This window comes from Lindgomyces ingoldianus (genome assembly GCF_010093535.1).
Source record: "Lindgomyces ingoldianus strain ATCC 200398 unplaced genomic scaffold BDR25scaffold_2, whole genome shotgun sequence".
Taxonomy (NCBI): Eukaryota; Fungi; Ascomycota; class Dothideomycetes; order Pleosporales; family Lindgomycetaceae; genus Lindgomyces; species Lindgomyces ingoldianus.
This window is the reverse complement of record NW_022985163.1, coordinates 471,688-481,110: the sequence shown is the minus strand read 5'-3', so window position 1 is coordinate 481,110 and position 9,423 is coordinate 471,688. Positions and strand designations below refer to the sequence as shown.

General features: G+C 52.0%; 4 protein-coding genes across 4 annotated transcripts; 2 read left to right on the top strand and 2 right to left on the bottom strand.

Annotated features, from left to right (window-relative positions):
* Positions 1–577: 577 nt before the first annotated feature.
* On the bottom strand, positions 578–953 carry BDR25DRAFT_330863 (uncharacterized protein; the record flags this gene model as incomplete). The annotated part of the gene is made up of 2 exons (XM_033692571.1): positions 578–781; positions 825–953. The coding sequence occupies 2 exons, from the start codon at positions 951–953 to the stop codon at positions 578–580; spliced, it is 333 nt and encodes a 110-aa protein (XP_033553720.1).
* A 590-nt stretch (positions 954–1,543) lies between these two features.
* On the bottom strand, positions 1,544–5,855 carry BDR25DRAFT_300028 (uncharacterized protein). Its single transcript, XM_033689283.1, has one exon. The coding sequence runs from the start codon at positions 5,523–5,525 to the stop codon at positions 1,926–1,928; it is 3,600 nt and encodes a 1,199-aa protein (XP_033553719.1). The 5' UTR covers positions 5,526–5,855; the 3' UTR covers positions 1,544–1,925.
* Positions 5,856–6,395: 540 nt separating this feature from the next.
* Positions 6,396–7,387, top strand: BDR25DRAFT_209282 (3-oxo-5-alpha-steroid 4-dehydrogenase-like protein; the record flags this gene model as incomplete). The annotated part of the gene is made up of 2 exons (XM_033684602.1): positions 6,396–6,470; positions 6,530–7,387. 2 exons carry the CDS (start codon positions 6,396–6,398, stop codon positions 7,385–7,387), a joined length of 933 nt encoding a protein of 310 aa, XP_033553718.1.
* A 393-nt stretch (positions 7,388–7,780) lies between these two features.
* Positions 7,781–8,222, top strand: BDR25DRAFT_309226 (uncharacterized protein; the record flags this gene model as incomplete). Its single annotated transcript, XM_033691066.1, has 2 exons — positions 7,781–7,875; positions 7,925–8,222. The coding sequence occupies 2 exons, from the start codon at positions 7,781–7,783 to the stop codon at positions 8,220–8,222; spliced, it is 393 nt and encodes a 130-aa protein (XP_033553717.1).
* Between the last annotated feature and the right edge of the window lie 1,201 nt (positions 8,223–9,423).

Sequence of the window (9,423 nt, the reverse complement as noted above, 5' to 3'; positions counted from 1 at the left end):
ACTTTAAAATCTTTTATAAGAAAAAAGTTAAGCATTATTAAGTAAAGACTAGCAGTAGATAGGTAAATGTTACTCTTAATAGTGCTTTAGTAGTGTTGCATTAGTGTTTAGCAGAAGTAAGATAGGTGCAGGACTAGTCCTAGACTTAATAATTATAAAAGGTTGTGTAATATTTAATTTAAAACTAGATAGGGAGATTTTGTACACTAACTCTAGTTGTTCTTAGGCTGAGATGCACCAGTCACGACTTAAGCAGGGGGCATCGGAGTTCGTCGGGCTGGTGCAATGCCGAGCCTCCGATGGTGCACCTTTGGCGTTTTATCGAGGATGAGCAGAGAGCAGCAAAGCGCACTGCAGGTCATGACCATGATTACATGGATACATCATCAACCAAAAGCCTCTCAGAATAGATCGCTATTCTCTATCAAGCAACTACCTTTCCGTTTCTTTTCCCATGTTTAAATGTGTTGTTTTGCTACACGAAGTGAGGTCTTATCGCAACGCATTAGTAAGACCGCGGCAACGCTGTCTGGCTTCCCTGTAGTTGTTGACGTTGTGAGGCCTAGTAAAATTACATTTACTTTAGCGTGCCTCTGCTAGCTATTACTTTGTCAGTATCATCTTTGAAGTTGTAGTCCCACACATGCTCGTCTGGATCGTCTCGTGGGCGAAAATCTGGGGCTGCTCGAGGCGGCAAATGAGGATCGGTGGTATACCGCCACTCTTTCTCGATTGCGCCGCGTGCGATCGTTGTCGTCATTGTCGTTACGTGTGCATCTTGCTCTTGCAGATGGAGGAGAAAGTTGCTTTATAGGAGCCAGGACTTTGCCGTAGTTGGGACAAGAAGGAAGCTTGCATGGATAGGCCCATATATGTCCGGAAGGGAGGTCAGCATCGTCAACTTCATCGTCGATCTTGGAAGGAATAGGAAGGTTAGAAATCGAAGTAGTCATGTAGCGTTGACTTTAGACTGTTCAAAACTGGGGCCATGCGAAAGCCTGCCTCCGAACCGTAAGGTTCTGCAAAGCCACAGATCTGTCAGCCACTGCAAATAAATTACACCACAATGATTACGTGGGACGTGCAGGGCTGCTTGACACTAGCCGAGGTACCGATCAACGTGGCGATCTTGCATGAATCTGGGCATCGAAGCGGACACAAGGCTGATCATGGCTTACCGCGCGATTATAGGGCTCTGAGGGTAGGATTATACCACTTTATAAGTGTAGTTAGTGGTAAAAGCTTATAAGTAGTGCTGCAGCAAAGGATTATTGTTATGCGTACAAAGAAGGCTATTTGTAACTTATGCGTGAAGGCAATGATGTAGAGGTAATTTTTACGTAGGAGAGGCCTAAGATGTTTATAAATAGCTATAGCACATAACTTATTCAGAACTGCAGCGATTCTTATCGTGTGCGAAGATATCGAGTTGCTCAAGTCGAAGTACCCGTTATCTGTCTCGGCACGGAGGGTGTCTCGCTACGTAGGGAGGGACGTTACTCCTCTAAACACCACATATCACTAAATTCATCATCAAGATGATTGGACATTATGCTATGCACAGAATAATATCCCCTCCAACCCACCACACTCCCGTATCCCTTATTTCCACTTATCTTCCTGTATCCATACAGTCACATTCCAAGATAATCCTAAAACATTGTGTGCCCCCAGTGGTTAGCACAACCCTCGTTCTCTCACATCAATCCTTCTTCTTCCATCCTCGTGATTGTACTATATCTCTAGCTGCGTTGTTGGTACTTCCTCAGACATCAATAATGGTTGACAGGAGGCGTGGATGCGCCATACCCAGTGCCTGGTACGTCGTAGGTTCGGATAGGACAGGATACTGCAGGGCTTGGGATGAGCTCCATGTGAAAGGAGCAAGGCGAGTGATTGAAAAGTTCTTGGTTCAACTTTTCGGCTCACCCCTCCCCATTTGTGCTCGCGGTTGCGTTGGCGTTGGCGTTGGAGGTGGGAGTAACATTGACATCAATATTTCCGGCATTGGAGTCGTTCGTACCGTTTGCATTCCCGTTCCCGCTCACATTCCCATTTGCATTTGCATTCCCATTCACATTCTCACTCACCACCTCCTCTGCTGGTGTCCCATTCACAGTAGCTTGACCTAGCACAACATCCATAAAGCTCTTCCTAGGCTTATGTCTCTTTTCCTTCAATACCTCCTCCACTTCTTCCTCAGCAACATTCAATCTTCTCCTCTTCCCAGTGTCCTTAATCTCATCCACCAACGTCCTCAGACTCTGCAATTTCTCCACCTCCTCATTGATAACCGTATCCTCAACCCAGTACAAACCGTCCATATCCAGAAACTGTTGCCGCGCTTCCTTGATATCCTCTTGAATCTTCTCGTAATCAAATTCAGGGGTGCCTTCCATTGGGAAACGGAAGTCTTGGGCGAGGAGTGCAACGTCATACTCGCGGAGGAGGATTTCGCGCTGTTTGCGGGTTACAGGTATTCGTTCCCATTCAGCATAGGGCGCGCCGAGGTGTGTGAGGTCGAGTTCGGGGAGACCAAGAATGCCAACAATTTGGAAGGACATTATGTAGGATTTGGAGGTGGGGTTCGGTTCGGAAGGCCTGAGGTCCTTGGAAGATGCATAGAAGAGTGGCAAGAAGACAGGTGATATGCCTAATTCTTCTCCTGAGAAGTGCAATGGGCGATTGCTTCCTTGCTCGCAAGCCCGCCGCAATGCCTTCGGGAGCTTTGATATGCGTTCTTGGCGAGCGGCTCGTTCTGCTGCTATTCTAGCCTCCTCCTCAGCTCGTCTCCTAGCTTCCTCTTCTCGTTTCCGTACAGCTTCGGCTTCCTCTGCAAGACGCCTAGCTTCGGCTTCGGCTTCAGCCTTCTTTCTTGCCTCTTCCTCTTCCGCAGCTTTGCGAGCGGCCTCACGTGCAGCTTCCCGGGCGGCCTCCTCCTCTTCTCGTTTTCGTGCCTCTGCTTCAGCTGCCTTGCGTTTAATTTCTGCAGCCTGCTTCTCTGCTTCAAGGCGACGTTCGCGGACGCATTCCGGGGTGGAAGCCTTTTCGGGAGGTGCGGGGGTGGATTTTCCAGACGCAGAAGGTGTCTTCTTCAACTTAGTCTCTTCAAGGGACACGTCAGACATCCGCCGTTTCTTCGCTTTCTCCTCCATGAGCCGGTTTTTGGCCATCTTCTTCCCAGCTTTCTTTTCGTCTGGAGATTCTGCGTCAGGTGTGGGTTTGGCGTTGTGGATTGTTCTGGTCCGAATCTTTGATGTGGGTCTGTGGTAGTGCTCGTCGGCGCTGTCGTCGGAATAGGCTCGTGCAACTCTCTTAGGAGCGTCGTGGTCCGCTGAACGGGCTTTTGGTGCCTTTTTAGCGGGCTTCTGTTCCTCTCCCTCACTATACGATCGAGGCTTCGACATGGCCTTCTTCGCTGGGCGCCGCACTTCCTCCTCACTTTCCTCGTCAGATGTTTCTTCACTAACAACCCGTCGGCGTCGCTTGACCTCGCGGTTCGCCATCTCTTTCCCGGACATGAGCCTCCTAGATTTCTGGGGCGCTTGTGGCACGTTAGTAGATTTGCTAAGATGGCCTCTTTTGGATTCTGGTCGAGGGGAGAAAGAGCGCTCACGACGAGGCGACGACTTCCTCTTCACGCGCATAGCAGATGGATTCGGTGCCTCCTTCTTGTTCCTCCTCGGGCTCTTGTGCGTTTGCCGGAAGGCGTCGAATGCGGTCTTAAGGGCATCCCTTTCCTGCTCCCATTTCGGTCCTCGTCTTTCTTCCGATATTTCCCAATATGTTTTCCCATCGCGGTTCCGTCTTGTTGGATCGAAGTTATCCTGCTCGAGAAGTAAGTTCACAATCTTAAGGTGTCCTCGACCAATAGCCACCAGCATCGGAGTCTCGCTGTGCTTTGAAGGGTCGGGGTCTGCCTTCAGACCGCTGGCGAGAAGAATGCTGAGGATGTCGTAATGCCCGCCCCGGGACGCAGCGACACCGCAAGCAATGTTTGGTTTGATATTGCTATTGATCAGCTCCCCAACGGCCAGGATGTCTCCGTCTCCGGCTTTCTCAATCAGTGTCTCTGTATTGTATTCGTTGTACAAGAGTCTTGACGCCGACTTTTGTTCATTTAGTCCTGGTTGGCTATATTCATCGTTTTTTGTGGAATTGATTTCCCGTCGCATCGCCGCTCTGAGCTCCTTTTCAATATCCTCCGCATCTTCGTCGTCGGGATCAAGGACGTCGATAGCGCGCTGGCCCTTTTTGTTCTGGTGGTGTGGGTTCACGCCTCCTTTGTCAAGCAAGAGCTTAACAACATCGAGGTGTCCGTTCTCGACGGCATCGATGAGCGGGGTGTCTCGGTCGTTGGATTCGCAGTCGGTTCTACAGCCCTTGCTAATTAGGAACGCTACCACCTCCGCCCAGCCGTGCAGTGCAGCTTTTTGCAACGGTGCAATGCCTGCGAAGTCCTCCTGGTCAAGCTCCTCTGGCGCGGCGTTGTATGCAGCCTTCACTGCGGAGAGATCGCCTTTCTCGCTTTCTCGTGCAAGGCGGGTTGCGCCAAACTTATCCACGTTTCGCTTGTGCACCATAGCGCGCGCCGGAGACGTCAATGCTCGATGCGATGACCGCTTAACTCTGGTGTGGGGAGGTAGACTGGGGGTTTGGACGGGACGTGGTGATGAGGAGTTTTCCGAGCTCGAGTCTGACCAATGTTTGCGGTCCTGCGGCGGCAGCGTGATGGACGTGATTTCTCTGCGCTTGCGACCGACAGCGCCGACGAGCGACTGGGTGGACTGAGATCGTTTGTGAGCTCTGCTCAGGCCTGGAGCGGCCGGCGATGTGGGCTGGTTGCGCTGGTCTTTCAGGCCTTCTGTTTTAACCTTCTGTCGCGGCGGCTCCAGCAATTTCGAGTTCGACTCATCCCGCAGTTTGCGTTTGCGTGATGACTCTACCGTCGACGCGCTGCGGCCGCGCGTGGTAGGGTGCGACGGCGAGGTAGTGGAGTTCACGGGGGATTTTGCAGAGTCGGCCGGGCTGGTCTCTTTGGTGTGCCGTGAGGTGGTGCGGCTGCTGGGGGACGTGGGAACAGGGCTCTTTGCATCCCGCTCAGAGCCATGCTTGGCGCCGTTCGTCTTGAGGTCTCTCGCATCCGACGTCGAGTTCTTGCGGCCACTCATCGCGGGTGACAACGTCTGCGAGTCCTCCTTGACCGAGCGCAGCCTGTCCGCATCGTCGTCGTCGGTGCGCTCGGTCTTGACGCGCTGCTTCGCGTCGCCTTTGGCGTCGTCCAGCACGACCGTCTCGGCCTCGGACTCGTTTGGGGCATCGTCGGAGCTGTTGTCGCCATTCTGCAGGCGGGTATTTGATGAGGATTTGCGTTTGGCGGATGAGGGCGAGGCGGGTTTGACAGCCTTGGGCGAAGAGGCGGGCGGCGGTGGTGAGACGGACAGGTGGTTTCGTCGCAAGAAACCGTCGATGGCTTGGGTGGTGAAGGAAGATGGATTCAGAACAGCATCGCCATTACTGGTCATCACGCAATACGGGGACAGGACTCAAGAGTTCCTGCCTCATCTCGGTCGGCTTGGGGAGCGAGCAAGGGACAGGTGCGAGGGCGGGAGCGGCGAGAACAAGGCGCTTGGCTGCCTGCACGGGGACGGGTGCTGTGTCGCTTTGTGTTCGCGGTCGGGAGGGGAGGCAGTGCAGGGCGATGGGCGATGAGGGATGGGCGATGGGGGATGGGGGATGGGCGATGTTGTGGATATGATTGTGGTACAGCGGGAGACGGACAGCAGGCGTTGAACAACGAGAACAGTGTGTGGAGGGTAGCAGTTGCAGGAGTCGAGTGTCTGCGATATGGAGGCGTGTGGGAGCTGGCAAATCACAGAGAGGAGCTTGGCCGCTAGCCAGGCTGCTGCTCAAGCTGCGTGCTGATTTGGCTGACATCCCAGCCCATCCCACAGGATTGGCATGGCCTCGGATGTTTATCATGGGGAAGATGTGACTGTCTGATGAAAAGGAGACCGAAGCATGTTGCGCATTTCGAGTATTCGTCTCGGCTGCCAACATTGGGGGGCATTTGGGGGGGGGTATTCCTACGCACTCGCTGGCCGTCAGTCCACGGTCTGCCTGTGCTTCGGCGTTCAACAGAGCAGCGTGAAACATTACTATAGCCCAACAAACGGCGCGCTCTCGTGCCATGCTGAAGCTGTGTGATCGACGGGTAAATTAACCTTAACGAAAACGCCGATCTGGCCCCAAGCCCAGGGCCAGTGGCAGCAGAGGTGCAGCGGTGAAAGGCTGCGGCCTTCCCACCTCCACCTGCTCACTCACACTGCAACGACGCACCCCAATCTGCTCTCGCACATTAACGTCACCATATCCAAGACGCTCTACGAATAGGCATGGCAAACGTCGTCGCACGACTCCTCGATCCTGTCGCTCTGTTGCGCACCTTCTTTCTCGCCGCATCCGCTCTTGTATCGAGTCCACCGTCTCTCCGCCTTCATCTGTGTCACTAACCTGCGCTGCTTACTAGATCCTCTTCATCCAGGCCGTGCCACCACTGAAATGCCGCTTTCTAGCATACGGCTCTCGTGCCACCCACCAAACATCTGATGAGCCACCGCAGTCGTCACAGAAACCCCGCACCCAGTCTGTGGACCAATTCCTCGACGACCTGGCCAGCTTCCGCATCCCGCATAACTACTTCACACATTTCTACATATTGTCTGTGCTATGCTCGCTGTTTTGGGGCTATCAGCTGTGGCCGTTGATTGGTCTTACCCCGTGGCGAACCGTAGATGCCACTGTCAAGGCGGTGGGGAAGGTGCAAATCGTCTGGTTCCTCATGCTGCTCCAGGGCACTCGTCGGCTTCTGGAATCATATTTATACACCTCGAAAAGCAAGAGTCAGATGTGGATCGGGCACTACATCCTCGGTCTAGTGTTCTATCTCACTGTGAATGTGGCCATCTGGATTGAAATCACAAATACACTTCGGAACGGACGCCGCGCTTCAGATCCAACATTCGAGCGGAAACTGCCTTTTCTTACTTCCGCCATTCTTCTAGCGCATGCAGGGCAGCACGTGTACCATTCATACCTCTACCGTCTGCGTACTGAAAGTGTGGGCCCGACATACAAGCTGCCATCTCATCCCCTTTTCCCAAACCTTCTCTGCCCTCACTACACTTGTGAGGTGGTTATCTATCTTCTTCTGTCGTTTCTAGCAGCTCCAGAAGGCCGACTTGTGAACTGGACTCTGGCCTCCGCAACGGTTTTCGTTGCTGTCAATTTGGGTGTCACTGCTGGTGCAACAAAACACTGGTATGCTGAGCGTTTTGGGGCGGAAATGGTCAAGGGGAGAAAGCGAATGATTCCTTGGATCTGGTGAGCTTAGTGCTCCTTGTACTGGTAAGGCAGGAGTGACAGGTAGTTGCGGGGCTTGAGTTTGGACTTTCAACTCAGCATGCAATTGAGTTCATATGCTGATTCGCACGTCTCATTTCCTCGCCGTTTCGTTACTCTTCACACACACACCAACATGTCTTACGGGCCCGAATCTTTTCCATGATAAGCCGTTCCTGCCCCTTGAGGTTGAAGGAGTATCACTAGGCAATTTTCACTGGCAGGAGCGACACCGGTACCTTCCCCTCAAAAGGCTCGGAATTCGAACCTCTCGCCCCAGTCCTTCATGCCTCGTCGTCTATCGCTCTCACCCTTTGTCTAGCACCCTGAACGAACACGCAAGGTGCACTCCGTCCTCGGATTTCGCTGAAGGGCCAAAATGACCCGCATCGAGCTTGGCCCTCCTGTGAACGCGATGGTTGGCACTCGCGACAGCGCGCCAGGCGGTACGCGCAGGAGCAACCCAAAAAAGAGGTATGTCTCTCCTATGATGTTTCCATTCAATCTAACTCACGCACGTCAGAGCAGCAGACAAATCCCGAGTCAACCGAATCCTCCATGCCCTCGAACGCGAAGACGTCGACCTAGTCAACTCAATGCTTGAAGAATGCAACCTTCCCGACATCTCCCGACTCGTACACGTGCTCAACCTGTCGAGGACGCAGCCGAAGACGTCCATTTTCCAAGAGTTCATCAGCGCATTACCAAAACTGTGCAAGATCATTCTAGCTTTCGTTTTGCTAAAAATGCTTCTCACAATGCTCTTCGCAATGCTACTTGCCGCCAGGGCCGAGAAGTTCCTGAACCGAACTTTTTGTTGACTCGCAATTTCGAAGGAAACAGGCAAATTCGCATGCATCCAAATAGATGAGGCACTATCCATGAATCTAGAACGATGCGAGCTTCTCGGCACTGGAACGAGTATCACGACATAGCTGGAGGGACGGTGTGTCTTCTTTGTGCACAGTGGGCTGACAAGCGTGGGTGGCATTACTCCCTCATCTTGCTAGCATGTCTAAGGGGAAACATTTGATCCTTTAAAAAGTATGTACTAGTGACGGAGAGCGTTAAGAGACCCCGCTATAGTCTTCATCCTTCTCGACATACTCTTCAAAATTAATGACATGTCCATTTTCCTCTCTACCAAATACCTCGTTCTTCATGACATCAGCGTTCCTACTCAACGTCTTCCCGCCCCTGTTTGTCCCCCAGTATCCAGCGTCTCCTATTCAATATTTCCAAGACCGCATCTCCGCTATATGCATCTCTCTCTCAACCACCCCGCACCTCCTCCCATTCCTTTCCGCAACAGAAGCCTAATAATCGAGTAAAGGACAGTGTATTAAAAAGAAAACAAAATTAAATCCAAAGAGGCACGTAGGGAATCGACATTGAGTCTCTCAAGGGGAAAGTGATTTGGCAAATTCTGCAGCTCTTTCCCCCTTTGTTATGCTCCCACTACACTGCATGCCCATATTTAATCATCGCATTGAGAAGGTGCAGGAAATTTTGGGTATCTATATACTTATGCACGTCTAAAATAGAGCGAGAAAGTGGGTGGGGCACTTTTGAATTATCGACCCAAGAGAGCAATGGAGTGGAAAGCTGGGTGGGTCTCAACCAATATTTAAACCCAAGGATCTTTGAGGGATCTGGGGGGCTGAGGTTTGGATGAGGTTAGATAACCACGACTAGCTACATTGGATCTCAGTCAACCGTTCCACCCCACCCTCTCTCGCCCACTCTCGCCCCGCTTCGGCTCTGTTCTGCTCTCTCTGTTGTATTGATTGCGATTACTTTTGGTGTTATTTCCCCGCTCATCTCATCTTATATTACTTTATCCTAGCGATATTATGGAATCTCCAGTCTCCTGCACCCATGAACCCCCCTTCTCCCGACATCATCAAATCAATGCAGACTCAAGAACAGCTAAAACCGCGTAGCTCTTCCATCAACGGGTTTAGTTTCACACTGTACTAGTATTGGGAAGTGTTGTTCTGAGAGCTTGGCTAGATCTACCTC